The sequence below is a fragment of the Heterocephalus glaber genome, unplaced genomic scaffold (assembly GCF_053883595.1).
Source record: "Heterocephalus glaber isolate CG9 unplaced genomic scaffold, H.glaber_assembly_v1.0 deba00001124, whole genome shotgun sequence".
In the NCBI taxonomy this organism is placed as follows: Eukaryota; Metazoa; Chordata; class Mammalia; order Rodentia; family Bathyergidae; genus Heterocephalus; species Heterocephalus glaber.
The window spans coordinates 1,420,870-1,439,665 of NW_028258197.1; the positions used below are offsets into that span (position 1 = coordinate 1,420,870).

The 18,796-nt window shown below is 51.3% G+C and overlaps 1 protein-coding gene across 2 annotated transcripts in view; it reads right to left on the reverse strand.

Annotated features, from left to right (window-relative positions):
- Scn4a (sodium voltage-gated channel alpha subunit 4) overlaps window positions 1–18,796 on the reverse strand; it is a 47,216-nt gene that overhangs the window by 19,312 nt on the left and 9,108 nt on the right. The window contains exons 2-15 of one of the 2 annotated variants that reach the window (XM_021247565.2): window positions 13,445–13,649; window positions 12,642–13,296; window positions 12,436–12,554; window positions 12,224–12,313; window positions 11,801–11,929; window positions 11,220–11,311; window positions 9,248–9,541; window positions 8,190–8,253; window positions 7,821–7,962; window positions 6,480–6,689; window positions 5,783–5,933; window positions 3,086–3,324; window positions 1,267–1,440; window positions 185–541 (exon numbers count right to left, since the gene is read on the reverse strand). In XM_021247565.2, coding sequence (XP_021103224.1) covers window positions 185–541; window positions 1,267–1,440; window positions 3,086–3,324; window positions 5,783–5,933; window positions 6,480–6,689; window positions 7,821–7,962; window positions 8,190–8,253; window positions 9,248–9,541; window positions 11,220–11,311; window positions 11,801–11,929; window positions 12,224–12,313; window positions 12,436–12,554; window positions 12,642–12,911 — 2,331 coding nt within the window. In that variant the 5' untranslated portion in view covers window positions 12,912–13,296; window positions 13,445–13,649. The remainder of the gene's footprint in view (window positions 1–184; window positions 542–1,266; window positions 1,441–3,085; window positions 3,325–5,782; window positions 5,934–6,479; window positions 6,690–7,820; window positions 7,963–8,189; window positions 8,254–9,247; window positions 9,542–11,219; window positions 11,312–11,800; window positions 11,930–12,223; window positions 12,314–12,435; window positions 12,555–12,641; window positions 13,297–13,444; window positions 13,650–18,796) is intronic. The other variant, XM_021247566.2, reaches the window with a different exon arrangement.

An 18,796-nucleotide genomic window follows, 5' to 3' on the forward strand; every position in this document is an offset into this window, starting at 1 on the left:
AAATTACCATGGGGAGGGGGAGTAGAAAGTAGAAAATAGTCAAATACCAGCAATTTCGTATGGTTACACCTTCAAGGAACAAGGCCCTCAAACACAGCCTGATGTAAAGGCAAGAGAGGGACTGGACACACCTTGTACATTTCTTGGGTAAAGATGGGGGAGCCACCTGGCCATCCTCACTCACCACCAGGTTGCCGATGACCATGACCATGAGGAAGACGGTGAGGCACATGGGCTGGCCAGCCACCTCCATGCAGTCCCACATGGTCTCGATCCACTCCCCACACAGGATTCGGAAGATGATGAGGAAGGAGTGGAAGAAATCGTGCATGTGCCAGCGAGGCAGGCTGCAGTCTGAGGCGATCTTACACACGCACTCCTTGTAGCTCTTGCCGAACAGCTGCATGCCCACCACTGCGAAGATGAACACGATGATGGCCAGCACCAGCGTCAGGTTGCCCAGTGCCCCCACTGAGTTGCCGATGATCTTGATGAGCATGTTGAGCGTTGGCCATGACTTAGCCAGTTTGAAGACTCGCAGCTGGGGAGAGCAAGGGCAAGTAAGGCCTAGGGACCCCCTGAGCCAAAAATCTCAGGAGAAAGAACAATATGGAATGGCCTAAAGCCCCAACTCTGAGTGATCTGAAGTCTCAATCGGCCTCTGTTAAATGGGGCTACTTATATCCTACCACTCCTGCTGTTGATGTGTTAAAAAGAAAAAGTCCTTATCTGTAAAGGCTACAGACTAAAGCTTTTACAAGTGAGATTGCATGTCAGGATTTGCTTTAACACACTCCTCCCTCATCAATAAAAATGGGGGAGGGCGCAACAAAAATTGTAGAATGGCAATAATCGGAGTTGGCTGGTAGGTACTTGTATCCTTTGTACTTTTTGTTTATGCATGAAAGGTCTTGTAATAAAAATTTTAAAATAATGTATGTAATCCTTATGGGGGTGAGGCAAGACTAACTCTGAAGTCCCAACTGGACACCAATGAGCTGCTGAGCCTTTGTTTTCCGGCCTGTGTATAGCACTAAAGTCCCTGCTCCGCTGCTGCCCATGGTCATCCGATGTCAGTTCTTGGGACTTTCAGCATGCCACCTGATTGGGAGGGAGGGCTCCCTTTCACCTTGTTTACAGGTAAGAAAGATTCAGAGGGGCCAAGTGGTATGCGCAGGCCAGAGAGGCTCATCTCTTGCTCTGTGGCTTCTTGGGGTTTCTCCTCCCACTCCCTGCTTAGCCCCTGCCCCTGTGGATCTCTCGTACCAGACGGAAGGAGCGGAGCACAGACAGTCCCTGCACGTTGGCCAGGCCCAGCTCCACCAGGCTGAGGGTGACAATGATACTGTCGAAGATGTTCCAGCCCTGCTGGAAATACTCATAGGGGTCCAAGGCGATCAGCTTCAGCACCATCTCGGCTGTAAAGATGCCCGTGAAGACCTGCGGGTGGGTGGGGCCCTGTCACAGAGCCTCAGGGAGCACAGGGCCTTGGGAGTCTCCCACCCTCTCCCATCTTTTGGCAGAGGCTTTGCAAACTAGGGGGGAGTGGTACCCATGGCCCATGTGCATGTACACAAGTGACAGATGCAAGGCCCATGTCATAGGCAGAGGTGGGTACCACACAGAGACCATTTCCCATCCATTTCTGGCCTTGTGACTGTAGGCAAATCACTTAACTTCTTGGGTCCTCGACCCAGTCATAATATCCAACATTCATGGTGCACACCCTGGTCTACATTGTGACCTTATTGATATCCCCATCTCTACAAAGTCAGGAGGGATTATCATGCTTGTTTCATAGACGAGCAATGGAGGCTCACAGAGATCAGCAGCCAGTTCTCAGTCACGTTCCCCAGTTCTCCGGGTGCTCAGTCCAAGCCCTTGCCTCTGTACCCCAAGCCTCTCTTCTGGAACCAGACCTAGAACTTAGCAAATCTTGGTGGACTCAGGGCAGGGCAGGGGCCCAAAGGGACAAAATTGATGAGAAGAAGGTCAGAGCTGCCTTGCTGACTCTAGGAGTTGCCTGGCCTCTAAAAGCTCCATGGGTGTGGCCCCCCTCCTGTCAGGCACCAGCTGCCCTGGGGTCACAGCCTGCCTGGGCACATGCTGAGCCCTTCCCAGGAGCTGTCCCTAGCCATAGCAGGTGCCCAGACTGCTGAATAGGGTGGGCAGGGAGTGGGCAGGCGGTGGGCCCTGCCCATCATGCACACTCCAGCAGCTGTGCCCTGAGTCCAGAGCACACCCTTGGCCTTCTGGCCCAGCCTGGCTGTGGCTGCCTCAGGCATCTCCATGACATAGATGTGCCTGCTTCAAGGGCTGGAGAATTTAGAACCTGATTTTTGTGCCACCCATTCAGTCTTGGTCCTGCCCCACCCCCGTCTGACTCTCCCTGAGCTTGCCTTTCCCTTGGGGTTGGGGGAGCATCTTGTCCATTTGCCATCCTGGAAAAATTGCAAAGGGGATTGGGAAGGGTAGGGTGGGGCTGCACGAGACAGCAGCTTTTCCTTTGTCAGGCTCCACTGGGGCTGGCAACGAGGTGATAATGCTTCTAATGGGTAGGGATAAGCAAGTGGATCAGTGCATGTCAACAATAGCGGAGCAGCAAAGGGCTGGAACAGGGAGCGGCCTGGCCAGCCTGGAGAAATGGGGGGTGGTATTCCCTGGGGCCTCCAGAGTGAGCTAGGACATCTTGGGCATGGGTGCCTGTGGGTATATGACCCCACTGTCAGGTCCCTTGGTCCCTTTCAGGCCTGTTACAATCTATGAAAATGGAGAAACCTATCACCCAGCCCCCACCCTGTCTCCATGCCCCTACCTCCAGTGCTGGCTTGAATCTCAGCTCCCCAAAAGACCAGCACCTCAACCCACTCTCTCTGCCCCCAAATACCCTAAAACCAAACTCCACATCTCGCAGATCCTCCCCATGTACCTCCCTTGTACAACTCAAGCCCCTTAAATGCTGGGAAAACAGCTGTCCCCACATGCCCTCTGAAGTGCCCCACATTTGCACACAGCCCACTGGGTCTTGCTGCCCCCTCCCATTCAGCCCCTGAATGACCACTCTCTCCTTTTGCCGCCTCCCTACCAGATTGCCCACGGAGAGCACGTTGTCAAAGTGCTCGGTCATGGGGTAATGCTCCATGGCCATGAAGAGGGTGTTGAGCACGATGCAGATGGTGATGCCCAGGTCCACGAAGGGGTCCATGACAATCAGGTAGATGATATGTTTGAACTTCACCCATGGTGTGCAGCAGTTCCATATGAGCACTTTGTGCGCACACTTGTACCACCACGGTGGGCACTTCTGGTGGGCCTCTTCCAGCTCTAGGAGTGGGGTTGGGATAGGTGCCTGATGAGAATTTCTCTACCTAGCTCTTGGGTCCCTCCTTCCATGCTCCACCTCTCAACATTCCAACCACTAGCAAGGCCTATGTTGTGGTTTAACTATGAAGTGTTCCCCACTCATGTATGGAGGGTTTGATCCCCAGTGCAGCAATATTCGGGGGTCGAGCCTAGAGAAGGGACTGGATCATGAGGGCTCAAACCTCATCCATGAATTAAGCCATTGATGAGTTCATTAGCTGAATGGGTTGTCAGAAGTGGGTCACTGGGGGTGTTGCCTTTGAAGGGTGTATCTGGTCTCTGGTCCCCTGACTTTCTGGCTCTCTGGCTTTCTGCCTCCTGGCTGCCATGAGGTGAGCAACTTTGCTCTGCCATGACTCTGCCTCTCTTCAGCCACACAGCATTGGAACCAGCCAAGATGGACGGAAACCTCTGAAACCGTGAGCCAAAATCTTGCCTCATGGTGGCACATGCCTCTAATCCCAGCTCCAGAGGCTGAGGTAAGAGGATAGTGAGTTCAAGGCCACCTTAGGCTGCATAATGAGTCCAAGGCCTGGGCTACATAGTGAGAACCTATCTCTAAAAACCAATCAACCAAACAAAAAACCCCCAAACAACAACACTTTCTTCCTTTAAGTTGTTCGTTAGGCATTTTATCCCAGTGAAGGAAAGCTAACACAGCTTACTCCAAGTCCAACTGCCTTCATTGTAACCTCCCCTACCACACAGCCCCAACCCCTTAAAATCCTGGTCTTCTGGGCTCTGACTCTCACAAGCCCACCCTCTTGTAAGGCCTTCTCCAAGCCCCTCTCACTATGTCACTCTAAAGGCCTGTCCTACAAACTCCGCCCACACCCCACGCTAATCCTGCCCTGGTAGCCTTGCCCTTCCAAGGCCCTCCTCCTGTGGAAGCCTTCCCCAAGCCCTGCCTCCATGCTCTCCTTCAAGCCCCACCTACTTGGCACACCACACAGAGCCCTGTGTGGCGAGCTCTGGCTCACTGGGACTTCTGCCAGCCTCCAAGGGCTGTGATCCTGGCAAGAGAGAAGCCTCAATCTCTGGCTGGGTTCCAGAGTCCTCAGGGAAAGCAGGGAGCTCACTTTAGGGGGTCAGGCCTCAGGCTCACAAGCTTCTCAGGAGCAGACTGAAACACCCCTGAAGACTGTCCCTCTCCACTGCCGGTATTGCCAGCTCCTTTAGACTGTCCCCAGCCAGACCTTCCTTTCCTTCCAGAGTGGGTTTCTGAAAACATCCCATTCTTGTCAGCCCAAAGTCGTGGGGCTCTGTAAGGACCATGGATGCAGCTGCTCCTCCACCTGGCCTCTTTGGCCTATGGGAGTGGCCTTGCCTAGGCTTGACCTCATTGACTTATCACCAGAAAGTTATAAGGCAAATACTATTAGTTCCACCCATTTTGTAGACAGAGAAACAGGACTGGAATAGGTGGCGACTCCATGGAAACCATGGGTATGACCCCAACCCTGCCCAGGAAGTAGAAAACTGCACCTATCTCAAAGATTGGCAGTGATTCTAATCTGACCATGACCTCCTCTGTCTCCAGCCCAGCACCATGATATTGAGGTGCCCCAGTGTCTGAGGCATAAAATTTTCTCCTACAGATAGACTCCAGCAAGGCAGGGGTGAGGGGCCAGGATTTCTGGGCGCATTCTCTGGCAGGGCACACAGCCACCGGACTGCATCGTGCAAGGTTGTGTAAGATGGTGCCCTGAAGAGGTTTACAAAGTCCTGAAGGCCCCCCGACTCCCAGCTTTCAACTCAAGGTGAACTCGCCTCTCTAGGTCAGAGTTCCTTTCTTCTATCCTCCCTGACTCTTGCTTCCTCTTTTCCCCACTTTTCATTGCTAATTTTCCCTCCCTCCCTCTTTCCTTTCCTCTCTGTCACCCATCAACATACCCATCTATCTCTTTTCATTTAATAATCTTTCAGCCCACCCATCCCTCTACCTATCTGTCACCTATCCACCCTTCCTTTGTTACTCTATCCTTATTCTCTTTCTGGGACTTGGGGGTAACACAGGGCTTGACGGTAGTTTATGATTCTACCTAGGCAATTGGACTTTTGACTTTCAACTTTTGTCCAAAGAACACCAAAGGAGCAGGCTCTCTAGTTTCCAGAACATTCAGCCTTCCTCGTTAGTATTATTAGCCTGTCCTTCCCCGTTGCCTTGGCAGCCCTCAAGGCCCTCCCGGAAGCCCCCAGTTCCTGCAGCCACCTGGCCTTGGATCCAGAACCGGGCCAGGTTAAGACAGGACTATATTTATCACAGCTCATTTCTTCGATGCCAATATTAAGTTACTGCCCTCCTGAAGCTGGGTCCAGCCAGGCGCCACCCTGCCTCTAAGGTGGCTGTGTGGCCTGGTGGGTAGGACAGGCAGAGTAGAAGGATGTGGGGTAAGGATATGGGGTATAGGGCACTCACCCTCCATAGCATCTGAGATGGCACTGTCTGCACTGCAGCTCAGCCTTGGGGGCCCCTTCTCCCCAGATGTGTCCAGGCTGCCATTGCAGTCTTTACGGTGGGCTGGGTCTCCATCTGCCTCCCCACCTTCCAGAGCCTGGGCAGCCTTGGCCTGTAGGGTAACAAATGTGAGGTCCAGCTCCGAGTCAGGGAGACTCATGGACTGTCAGAGCCTCTTGCAGAGTCCTTTAGGATGACAGCCCCCTTCCGGCTTGTGCAGGTAGGGAAGGGGCTCAGTGGGATCAGGTGACAGGGTAGGGACCAAGTGACTGAGAACCTTCAGCTCTGAAGATCCTCAGTTCTCTGAGGCCCTGATTGGCTACACTTCATGAGATTGAGAAAATGGGCAACTGTTCCCTGCAGCTGCATGGGGACCTGTGTCTCCCTTAGCAAGGACCTGGAAAGAAGCACAAAGCCATAGGTCTTTAAGCTGCAGGACACTTCCAGTTTTACTATTCCAGATTCCTCCTTATTGAGGGGTAAACTGAGGCACAAAATAGAGAAACACTGTACTGCCTGGATGGCACCCAGTCCACCAAAGCCCCCAGCCTGGGGCCTTCTGCTTCCCCAGTTTTCCCAGGAGAAGCCAGTGGCCAGGCAGCTCAGGCCCAGGGCAGGGGGATCTCTGGGTCCCCCCGCCCCCGCCCCAGGTCCATACCTTCTCCAGCTCCTCCTGTTGTTTTTTGAATTTCTCAAGCATCTGCTGAAACTCCTCCTCTTTCTCCTGATCTTCAGCCAAGGTGGCCTCATTCTGCTCAGCATACGCCATGGCCACTACTGCCAGGATCAGATTGATGAGATAGAAGGAGCCCAGAAAGATGATGACCACGAAGAAGATCATGTAGGTCTTGCCGGCTGCTCGAAGAGTCTGGAGGTGGGGAAAGAAGGAGGGAAGGGGGTCCCATGGCACCTGTTGACCCCTCCACACATTCACCCAGTCAAGTAGTGAAGAGGATCCCTCATAGAGGCTCTGGCTCTGAGTGCCTTTGAAGCAGGTCAAGCCATATTCTGGGGAATGTTTAAATACATACACTGGACTTAGGCTTTCCTGGTGTCCTAGGTATTCCTGGCTCAGAGAGCCCAAGGACCCCAGCTAGGCCTCTTGAGATCTAGCATGGAAATGGTGGACACCAGCTTTGGGAGCAGCTTGAATCCTGGCTTTGTCTCAGAGCCTGCCTGGTATCCAATGAGCACTCAACAAATAGTAGCTATTACTACATTGCTGTTATTGTTAACATCATGATGTTAGAAACATGCCAAGGGATCAGAAGGCACCATCATTCAAGCTCAACCTGCCTGCCCTGTAAATACAGGCATCCCATGGAATCTATCTGGATGGATTCCAGCTGCCCTTTGGGTACCAAAATCTGCACATGCTCAAGTCCCTTATATCAAATGGCGCAGTATTTGCATCTAAACTAGGTACATCCTCCCTATAACTTGAATCATTTCTAGATTACTTATATTATGTAATGTGATATAAGTGCTATGTAAATAGCTGTTATACAGTATTATTTAGGGAATAATGACCCAAAAAAGTCTGCACATGTTCAGTACAGGCAAGTTTTTCTTCTCAAATATTTTTGATCCATGGCTGTTTGAATCTATTGAGATAGAACCCACGGATACAGAGGGAAGGTTAGCTGTAATTGTGTTTGGGTGGAGTTGAGGCTTTTGTATTCTTTTCTGGAGTTGAGTTTCCTTCCAAGCTTTCCTGCTGGTTTCTGTGAGGCCTGGGGGTTCCTGGGTCCAGCCCGTGCCTGTCTCAGACTCCAGCTCATAAGCAAAGATGGGGAAAGGAGAAGGCAGTGGCTTGGCTTGGGCAGGTGGCGGTGTCAGAGGTCTCCAAAAGATGTTAGGAGTATTAATGGGATTCCCTGGAGGAGATGGCCCAGTTGGGGGCCTGGCCATCCTGACGTCAGCTCCATGAGGCCCTGAGGAGGCAGTGGGGACAAAGTGGGGTGACTGTGGGGTGGAGGGCAGGATGGGGCAGCTGTACCAGCTGGAAGAGGTTCTCCCAGTAATCCTGTGTCATGAGGCGGAAGAGAGCCAGGAAGGCCCAGCTGAAGGTGTCGTAGCTGGTGTAGCCATAGTTGGGGTTGCGCCCGGCCTTCATGCACTCATAACCCTCGGGACAGTGCCTGGGGATAGGACGGGGGACTGACTTTAGCGATGGAGGACTTCAGCTGGGGAACAGATGGGGGACCTCAAGGGAACAATAGTCCTCAATCCTGTGTCCCACAAACAGGAAAGTCTTCCATCCATGTCCACGAGTTTTCCTTACACTCTCAGGCCCTTGTCCCTAATCAGCTCCCATCCCCCAGGACCCCTGGGGCTCCTTCCCCCCCCCAACCCCAGGATCACTCACCCAGCATCACTGCTGTTCCCACAGAGCAGAGCATCATTGGCACCCTCCAGGAAATAGTAGTTCCCTTTGGGAGTCAGAGGTCACAAATAAGGCACATCACCCTTGTGGACACACAGCACCTGTGCCCACTGTACACCTGTGGACAGGTCTGTGTGCCCTCCACACACCAGATGGATGTTCCCAGGAGTCGTTCCCACTCCTTTATGGACAAGTCCAAGTTCCAAGGTCTCTGAGTAGATAAAACCCAGGGAGCTCTCAGTTCCTAGCAGTGTCAGCTTGGTGCCTACTACGGTTATGAGGTCAGGATTCAGCAGGGGTCCCGGGAGAGCCAGAAGGAACGTGTATGTATATGTATGGGGCCACCATGTACTTACACAGGACCCTGACTAGAATCAGGGGCTAGAATCCAGGGGCTAGGTGACGAAGGGTAACTTTTTCAAGTTGCAAGAAGACCCTGTGTAAACTCATAGTGGCAAAGAGAGAGAGAGAGAAGGGGGGGGGGAGGGAGAGAGAGAGAAAGCGAACTGTGCTCATGAAGCATGTGTACACACAACAGGATGTGTGGGTGCCCAGTGCTGGCCTCGCCAGGATGTGAGCATAGAGTGTGATGAAGGAGAACAAGGTGCATGGGTTAGGTAATAGGGACTATAGACTGTCACTTTGTATAGTGATAGTCTTAGGATTTTGAAAGTAATTTGTCATTTGTTATCAGAGTAACCTCTTTCACTTTTGAGACAGGGGTCTGATTAAATTGCGCAGGCTGGCCTTGAACTTACCATCCTCCCACCTCAGTCTCCTGAGTATCTGGGATTACAGGCTTGTTCCACTGAGCCCTGCCACACTAACCCTCTGAGGAAGGCCCTGTCATCTCAGTTTTATAGGGGAGCATCCTGAGGACCAGGGAGATAGAGTGACTAGCCAGAGGTTACGTGTGAGCTTCTAAGTGATGGATTTAAACTCATGTCCCTACCAGACTCTTATGTCTCATTAGAAGTGGAGGCAGGGGTTGCCCTAGAGCTGGGACAGGCCTATCCCTGCCTGCCCACCTCTGTTTTTACCTTCATCATTGATATAGGCATCCCAATCAAAGGTATAGTTGTTGGCCCAGCTCATGTGGCTCCACGTGTCGTTGCCATACCACGTGTCGTTGCCATACCACGTGTCGTTGCCAGACCATGTGGCCTTGGTATCATTGAAGGGAGGGGGCCAGCGGATGCACTTCTGCCTAAGGTTTCCCATGAAGAGCTGCAGCCCCACCAGGGCAAAGACGCTCAGACAGAAGACAGTGAGGATCATCACATCCGATAGCTTTTTCACCGACTGGATCAGGGCCCCCACAATTGTCTTCAGCCCTGTGCACAGACGGTGAGAGCATGGGCAGGGGTGGGCAGGGTGATACTGATCCCCACCTGCCCTTGCCCCAGCTTTTGCCTACTTCATCCCCAAGGCTTGACTGACTAAACAACACTACTTCCCTAAAGTTTTCCCAAAGTAACCCCACCCTTCTCTGAGCACTTCTTCAGTGGGCAGCTCTGGAATTGCCTTGGAATCTCAGCCACTAAGAAAACAAACCTTAATCTCAGTGAGCTACTACCTGACCTACAGAACAATGAAGAAGCATACAGAGAGGTTTACTAAATGACTCTAGATTAGCACTCCCAATGTATGTTCTATAGAGCTCTAAATGCTCAAGTGGGACACTTAAATAAGGGGTTTGATGTTTGGGAAAGGCTGTGCCCTATAGCTTGTTCTTAGGAAGCCATTAGATACTTCTATCAAAGTCCTGCAGAGGCAAACAAAAACCTTAATGTCATATTTCCTTAACTTCTTTGCAACAGAACCTTTTTTCTTATAATGTCTATTAATTCCCAAGGACTAGCAGGATTCATTTTGTGAAGCTGTAGAGTGACTCTGAAACATCATTGCATTCTGTCTCTTTGGACAGATAAAAACATAAACCATTCTGGTGGAATTCCAGGGGGAAATTTCATCTATGGAAGAATCATAACTTCTTTCTTGGGTTTGATCATAGTGTCTTTGCCTTTATCTCTTTTTCTTATCCTGATAGGGAAATCAAATACTCAGCAGCCTCCTTTGAGAACCCTCCTGAGCCCAGAGGCTGCTGGAGCCTGGCACAGAGGAAGGGGCCATGACTTTGGCTCAGTGGCCAGTGCGTAGTGAGGTAGGTCCTGAGTGAGCACTTCCGGTCTCATGTCATACTTCTCTCTGCCCCACGAGAGGGCTCTGGACTAGAGAGAGCTACAGTGCTTTTCAGCATGCCTGTTGTCCATTCCTTTCAGATCATCTTTCCTCCTTGCACTGTATCTTGTTTTTCTGTAGGCTTTTTAAAAAAAAAAAAAAAATAGTTCTGGGATCGAACCCAGGGCCTCCCTCGTGCTAGGCAAGTGCCCCACCTCTGACCTATATCCCCAACCCTCTGCACACTCTTCTGAGGGGCTGGATGAATCAGGTCCTTGTATGTGCTTCTTGATGCATTCATTACTTTGGAACCATCCCACACTCACCTCTGGGACACATTACAGCCCATGGGGCAGGCACTGTTCTGAGCACCTCATCTGATCCTCATAACAACCCAGTGAGTGGCACTGTTCTTTTTTTTCTTTTGGTACCGGGGATCGAACTTGGTTCCTTGCGCTTGCGCAGCAGGCAGCAAAACCACTGAGCTAAATCCCCGGCCCCAGCACTGTTCTTAAAGATAAGGAAACTGAGGCACAAACACGTGAAGCCACATACCTAAGGTCAATGTTAGGGAGGAATAGAGAGAATTGAACCCAGGCTGTCTGGCTTCAGATTCTGTGCTCTTACCCGCCTTGCTATCCTGCCTCTCAAATGCCTAGCCTCCCGAGGAGGTCCCTTCTGCTCTCTGGCCATGTGGGGCCTTCTGTGTCCAGGCTGTGGTATTTGTCCTACAAAAAAACAAGCCTGGGAGTGCTGTAAACCTGCTTCAGGTTCTCAGAAGACTTTAGGCCTGGACATGGTGGCACGCCTATCTTCCCTCCTCCCCAGTACCTGGGATGACCGTGATGGTTTTTAGGGCTCGAAGCACCCGGAAGGTCCTCAGGGCTGAGATGTTTCCCAAGTCCACAAACTCTGTCACATACCTGGGGTGGGGTGGGGTTGAGACGGAGGCCGTGTCAGAGCTGGGGTGGGTGTGTGGTGGGGTAGAAATCAGGGCTTCTCCTGACCCAGGACAGGGATTCCCGAAGCCTTGTAGTTGGGGTTTCCACAGGGGGTTGGGAGCAGGTCAGACACCCCCAAGCATCCTACTGGGGCCCAAGAATTGGAAAGGACAGTGCAAGGGTACTGCTGGTGGGGAGTGTGAGTGGCATGGGTAGCCCTGCTCGCCCAGTAGCAAGGGCCTATGGGGCTGTGGATATGAGGGCATGTGTGCTCTATGGAAGGGACATCAGCAGAGCCTCCCAGCCAGACCCTGGGAATGTCCACTCTGAGAATTGTGCAGCTCACACTATCTGCACAATTAACTGATAGCCCTGGCTGCCCACCCCTTTGATAGGACCGACAGCTCTTTGAAGCCTGGCCTCCTCCTCTTGCCCACGCCAGCCTGAAGATGCCCTTGGGCCCTTGCTCACGCCATCAGGATGACACTGAAGTCCAGCCAGTTCCAGGGGTCTCGGAGGAATGTGAAGTTGTCGATGCAGAAGCCTCGGGCCAGCATCTTGATGAGGGACTCAAAGGTATAGATCCCTGTGAAGGTGTACCTGGTGGGGAGAGGGGAAGCAAGGACCAGGCATGTCACCTGAGCAGGGGCACATGTGGCAGACCTTGTAGGAGGGAGGGCTACAGAGATGATGGATGCACCCAGGGGCTGAGGACATATGAGAGTGATAGTGTGCGGCTCCTTGCCAAGGGCTTAAGTGTTGATGAGGGCTGTAGTGACAGTGTGTGTTGCCCTGGAAGTCAAGAGCACTCACTGTCACTAGGCATCCTCAGAGGTACAGACAACCAGGATGGACTGTGTCCCAGGGCTTGGGGCTGGGCGGGGGGAGACTTACTCCACATTCTTGGACCAGGGAGGTGGGTCGCTCATGGTCATGAACACACAGTTGGTCAAGATGGTGATCATGATGAACATGCTGAACAGCGTGGGGGTGGGTCAAGGAAAGTGCAGGAGCAGGTGCGAAGGGGAGTGGACAGGACCTCCTGGCTCAGAGCACCCCATTTTGCCCATCCCTAACCTCCCGGCTCTCCCTCTTGTGCAGGATATGAGTGGATGAGCACCTTGATGGCACTCCGCCTGATGATGCTGAATGGGCTCAGCATGTAGAGGGCAGGCGTGGCAGAGAAGCGGAAGATGGACTTGCCCTTGTTGAGCACGATGAAGGTCTGAGACAGGGAGAGAGCCCATGAGGCTGAGGGACACATAGATGGACAGTGGACAGACAGACAGAGGGAGCCCTCATAGGCCCAGACCTTCTTGTCATTGTAGTAGGGGTCTATGTCCTCCAGAGGAATGCCGATGACTTCTGGTGGGGGGTCCCCAAAGATAAGGGGCAGGTTCTTGCCGGCCTCCAGGTCACTTCGAGGCTTCTGTTCGGGATCCTCAATCTCCATCTGTTTATTCCGCAGCAGCCGGGCCTCCTCCTCCACTGCCCGCTGTTCTATGGCTGCCAGGGACTCCCGGGTGAAGGGGCGTAGGCAATGGGGGCCCAAGGGTAGGGTGGGCAGAGATGAGCGGGCCATCCTTGCATTCTGGGCCCAAGGGGCCAGGTGAGTGGCAGGTGGTCAGCAACACAGGGTGCTGGGTGGCCACCCCGCCCTGGGCCTGTGGCCCAGTCCTCACCTCCTGCCTGCCCAGAGGCTGGGCCAGGGAGGTAGGTGTGGGGGCCCTGTTGGGACTGGGAGATATGCCTGCAAGATCCGGCTGCTGCTACTGCTGCACAGGTGCTGGGCACAGAGCATCCCCCTCCCCGGGTCTGCACTGCACTCTCCCCAGCAGTGGGGTGGGCTGCCCTCAAGACTGACAGCAAACCAAGCAGATCCTCTGCAGCCTTGGGGACTTGGGGACAATGCCCCAGAGCCCTCAACACCTCCTGGGCCCAAGCTCCGGGAACTGCATGGCTTCAGCCTATAGGGACAGAGAGAGAACAACAGCTGACTGTGTCCATGTGATCTCTACATGGGCCAGGGCAATGGGCTTCATAGGGTCAGCCTAATGCAGCATTGGCAAATGGATTTTATCTTGGAGGCCACGTGGATTGGGTGATACCAGCTACCTGGAGATGTGGGTGGAGAACACTGAAGTCTCAGCCAGACTCAAGCAAGAGGATGGCTGTGATTGATTAGTAATGTCTACCAGGGGCAGATCAGAAGAAGGTGGTATCACTGCCTGTATTTGCCATCCTTGGCCTGGATGGAGGGAAAAAGAGAATGTGGGAGTGTGGAGTTCCCTTCTTGATCTTCGAGGTGCTTTTAGTTGGGCTGTAAGAGGGGAGAAGGAAGGGTCTCAGGGTTTGCACAGGGTTTTAACAGCTCCTCTTGTGGCCCTGTGGGAGCCAACCCCCTTGGGAAAATGGGTGGGCTGGAGGGTGTAGCAAGAAGACATAGGGTATGTGCAAGGGGCCGTGTTAGGAGAGTTGCAGATCCTAGCACAGAGAAGGAAGATGCGCAGCACAGGGCATAGGAACAAGGAAATAGGTAATTCCCATGGGGACAGGTGAGAGCTTCCAGGGCCTGTTAGGCTGGTTATCCCCATAAGAACTGGAAGGGGGAAAGGGTCACTCACCAGGAGACTTTGGGGCCTGTGAGTATTGTGTGGAATGTCTCCTGGGACAGTCCCTGATCCCTCCCCTGGCCCCTGGCCCATTCTGCCCAGCCTCCCAAGCCTGTTCTCCATGGAAAGGCAGTGCTGGGTCACTCATTGAAAATGGCTCTGGGAGAATGGCCACATTAGCAGATAGGCACAGGGGGACCACTGCAGTCCAGTCACAGCCATCACAAGCCCACATGCATGAACCCTAGATCCACCTCCCCTAACAAAGGGACCTGGACAGACCCCAGTCGATCCCCAGAGCTGCACTGACAGCAGCCCTGTCACAGCAGGCTGGTCCAGGCTCCAAACCTTGCCCCTCCCCTGGCCAGCAGGCATATCCTCAGGCTTGACCAACTCGTGGGGAAGATGCCATTGGGCAAAGCTGTCCCCGCCTGTGCCTGGCTCCCCAGCTGCTCCCTGTCAGCCTCCAGGGAGTCGTGTTTCCAGGGAATGACTCTGCTCATTCCTTCCCACCCCTTCCCTCAGTTCCTCAGCTGCTCACTGACGCCATTGTGTGTGGGGTTGTGAGCACACATGCAAGTGTGCATGCGCACCTGTGCGTGCATGTGCACATACACATATTGTGCACACCCAGTCCCTCACACAGGCCCTCACAGCCCTGTCACACACCTGGCCACCTTTCTCCACATCAGCCACCCCTTGCATGCTCTCATCTGTGCGTCACCATGTGAGGATGCTGGCCTGCCAGATGGCCTTGGAGGGATCTATTCAGTTCACAGTCCCCACCTGGCAGCTGTCTCTTGATCCAGATCCTGCTCTCCTTCATAGGAACCCAGAGAAATCAAAATCCAGAGCCAAAGCCTATCTTTAACATAGCCCTTGAAGAAACCCTTCTCGCCTGAGTCACAAGAGCCCCAGAAACAATCCTAGAGTTTATTCTCAGCTGAGCCTCTGAGCATCCCTCACTACTCCTGCCTTTTTTCTTGAGAGTAGATGTAGCCCAGCCCTCTGGCCACTTGTGGTCTCTGCTCTGGGACTTCCTCTCCCCCACCACTGGAAGGTGATTTCTTTTTTTTTTCCCCCCTCTGTACTGAGGATGGAACTCAGGACCTTGTGCTTTCGAGGCGGGCCTGGCACCACTGAGCTAAATCCCTCGCCCTGGAAGTTGCTTTCTGAACACTTTTGTTTTCTTTTTTCTTTCTTGGTACCAGGGATCAAACTCAGGTCCTTGAGCTTGCGAGGCAGGCGGCAGAACCACTGAGCTAAATCCTCAGCCCTGGAAGTTGCTTTCTGATACAGCATACATCTCTCCCTTCAAAATCTGTGCTTCATCCTAACATCCTCTCCTCCTGCCCTTTCACCCTTCTTGGAGCCACTTTATGTCTGAATGTTTTATTATGTGAAGGGAAAAATATCTCACTGGCTGGGCCAGTCAAAGCGCACTTTGGGTTGGTGGCTGGCAAAAGCATCATGGCATTAGATCTGGCCAGTTTCCATGTCCCCCCAGCATCACTGTCCTCTCACTTCTCCAGGGCTATAGCTGCTCACATTCACCTCTCCCCTGCTCTACACAAGAAGGAAGCCCTCCCTGGGGACCTGGCTGGGTGGATTCCTCCCTTTGTTTGGGTCACTAGTGTGCCTAATGCTCAGTAAGTTTATCAAATGAACAAATGAATGAGTGAATTAGAGGGAATGAATGAATTAGCCTCAGCCCTCTTCTCCTTTAAGAGCACTCTGAACTTAAATCACAACCAGAAACCATTATCTTCTCTGATATCACAGATCAAGTTCTCCCCTCTCCTGCCTGTCTTCTTGGCACTCAGCTCAAGGGCCTAGGACCGTGATCTTCAGGCTTTCTCATGTCTTCAGTTCTTTCTGCCCTGCACTCTCCACATATCAGACCCCTTCTGGCTTCACTTCCCACCTCATCCAGCCTTAGTTTCATGATCCAGAGTCTAGCAGGATCCAAGATCTAATTCCTTACTCACAAATACCCTTTTCTAAGTCATCTCTGACCAGCTGGATGTTGCCAGACAAAGGCACTACTGGGCTGGGTTCACATTAAATTTGCAGTTACAAACTCTGGCTTTGCCCTCAATCCTTCCAGCCCTGTGAGTACAGAATTTTCTGGTAGCCTCATTTTTCCACTTTTTTGAGAACAAACATTTCATGTCTTCCCACCTGATGACCTTGCTTCCTCCTTCACTGAGAAAGTAGGAACCATGGTAAAGTCTACAGAACCATTTGTATCCCCTTTTCCTCCATTCTATCAGAATAGAAAGATAATCATAATCAAAGTCTGAGTCTCCCACTTGGACTCAGGACCTTGAACCCTCTTGCTTCCCCAGGATTTCATTCTCTCGTTATTTTTCCTCTCTACCGGGCCAGAGATTTAGCTCACTAGCGCTGTCCCTACTACTCAATGACTTCTTCACATTTATGAGCAAAACTTGGTGTCTCCTATCTTTAAAATAATGGCAGCTACAGCAAAACAATTTTCCCATTCTCACATCTCTCTTCACCTATTGCCCTATTTTTCTGCCCTTGTTCATAGAAAAACTTCTTGGAAAGTGTCTACACCAGCTGTTTCTACTTCTTTACCTTTCATTCATTCCTCAACCCATTCCAACCTGGCTTCCATTTATCCTAGTCAATTGAACCAGCTTTGTTAAGTCACTAACACCTTCCCTGCTGCCAAGTCCAGCACATACGTTTCTGTCTTCACTTCCTTCAATCTCTCAGAAGCATTCAATCCAGTTGGCCACAGCCCCCTTCTGGAACATTCTATCCTCTCAGCCTCCTTGGAATCACATTCATGGTTTCTCTTCTACCTGCCTGCTTGTTCCTTATCAATTTCCTTTACTTGTCCTTTTCTCTACCAAATCCTTAAAATTTCTCAGGGCTTGCTTTCCACAGGGTGACATCGTGCCTGTGACTGTAAATAAAGTCATGGGAACAAGGTAAATGTCTCCTTTGAACTCCACACTGATATATTCCACTGTCTCCTGGAAGGTTATATGGGGATAACTAAGAAGCACCCCACCTGGAACGAAACGTTTGTGTCCTTCCACATTCCATCTTCTCTCTCAAGCCAGAAAATGGCACCACCCCCATCTAGCTGCTCAAGTCAAAAACAGTGTGAAGAGACAACCCACAATGTGGGAAAAATTTTTTACCAGCTGTTCCTCAGACAAAGGACTACTATCTAGAATACATAGAGAACTGAAAAACATCAGACCTCCCAAATTTAAAGACCCAATCCAAAAATGGGCATCTGAAATGAACAGACATTTCTCAGACAGAAGTAAAAGCAGCAAATAAACATGAAAAGATGTTCAACATCACTGGCCATTCGAGATATGCAAATGAAAACAACGCTGAGATTCCACCTCACCCCAGAAAGAATGGCTGCTATCATGAAATCAACCAATAACAAATGCTGGCAGGGATGTGGGGAAAAAGGAACCCTACTCCACTGCTGGTGGGAGTGTAGACTGGTGCAATCACTGTGGAAGTCAGTATGGAGATACCTCAAAGAACTAGGGCTAGAGGTCCCATTTGACCCAGTTATTTCCCTACTGGGTATCGTCCCCAAAGAATTAAAAGAATCATACCACAGCTGTATATGTGCACCCATGTTCACAGCAGCACAGTTTGTAATAGCTAAAACTTGGAATCAGCCCAATTGTCCATCAACTGGAGACTGGATAAAGAAAATGTGGGGTATTTTTTATAAAATGGAGCACTACTCAGCCATAAAGAATGAGAAATTAGAGACATTTATAGCTAAATGGATGCACATTGAGGCGATACTCTTAAGTGAAATAAATAGGACAGACATGTAAATACTGAATAGTTTCTCTGGCATGAGAAACTGAAAGTGTAAATAAGGATCAAGATGCATAATAGATATTGAAATAGGAAGAAAAAGCCCAAAGGGGAAGGGAAGTGGGAGGGATTGGCGAAAGGAAAGAAGGGAATGGAATTAACATGAAAAAATGAAAAAAATGGAAACAAAGTCTTTGTAAATGGGGAGGGGGTTTGAAGGGAGGGCAGGGGAACGGGGAAAAAATAAGAACCAAGGCAGATTATGTAAAGGTACAAATTTCCAATGATGAATGTCGTTATACGGTATGTACGAATAAAATTAATTTAAAAACAAAAACAAAAACCCCAATGCATCTCCCTGAATTCTCCTATTCCCTCGCTGTTTACATCCGGTTAGTCCCAAGTTCCACCAATAGCATCTCCAAAAGGTACCTAACATTCACTTTTTCCCACTCCCCTGGCCCAGACCACAATAATCTCTTGGAGCAGCCAATTTCCTACAGCCTGTTTTTGCCACTTCCCCTCCAAGTCAGTCCCATAAAATAGCCATTGATCTTTTAAAAACAAAAACCCAAATCTGAGGCTGGGGATTTAGCTCAGTGGTTCCACCGCCTGCCTCAAAAGGGCAAGGTCCTGAGTTCGATCCCCAGTACCAAAACAAAACAAAACAAACGCAAATCACATTGTTTCTCCTCGTAAAATTCCCTAGTAACTTCCTGTTACACAATTTAACCATCCTGTGGTGGCCCACTAGACTCTGAGGATCTGGCTCCTGCCTACCTTCCCATCTTCATCTCCTGATCCCCCCCCCCCCCCCCCCCCCCCCGCTTCAGTCCTGCTTGCCTCTTTCCAGCTCCTGAAGCTGAGCTCCTGTCTTTGGGCCTTTACCCAGACCCTTGCTGTCCCTGGGATTTTCATCCCCTTTACTTGGTGGTCCCTTCTTATCCCCCTGGTCTAAGCTCAAATGTTCCCTTCTCCTTTTACTCTCTGCCATAGCCCCTGGTATTTTCCTTGACATAATTTATCA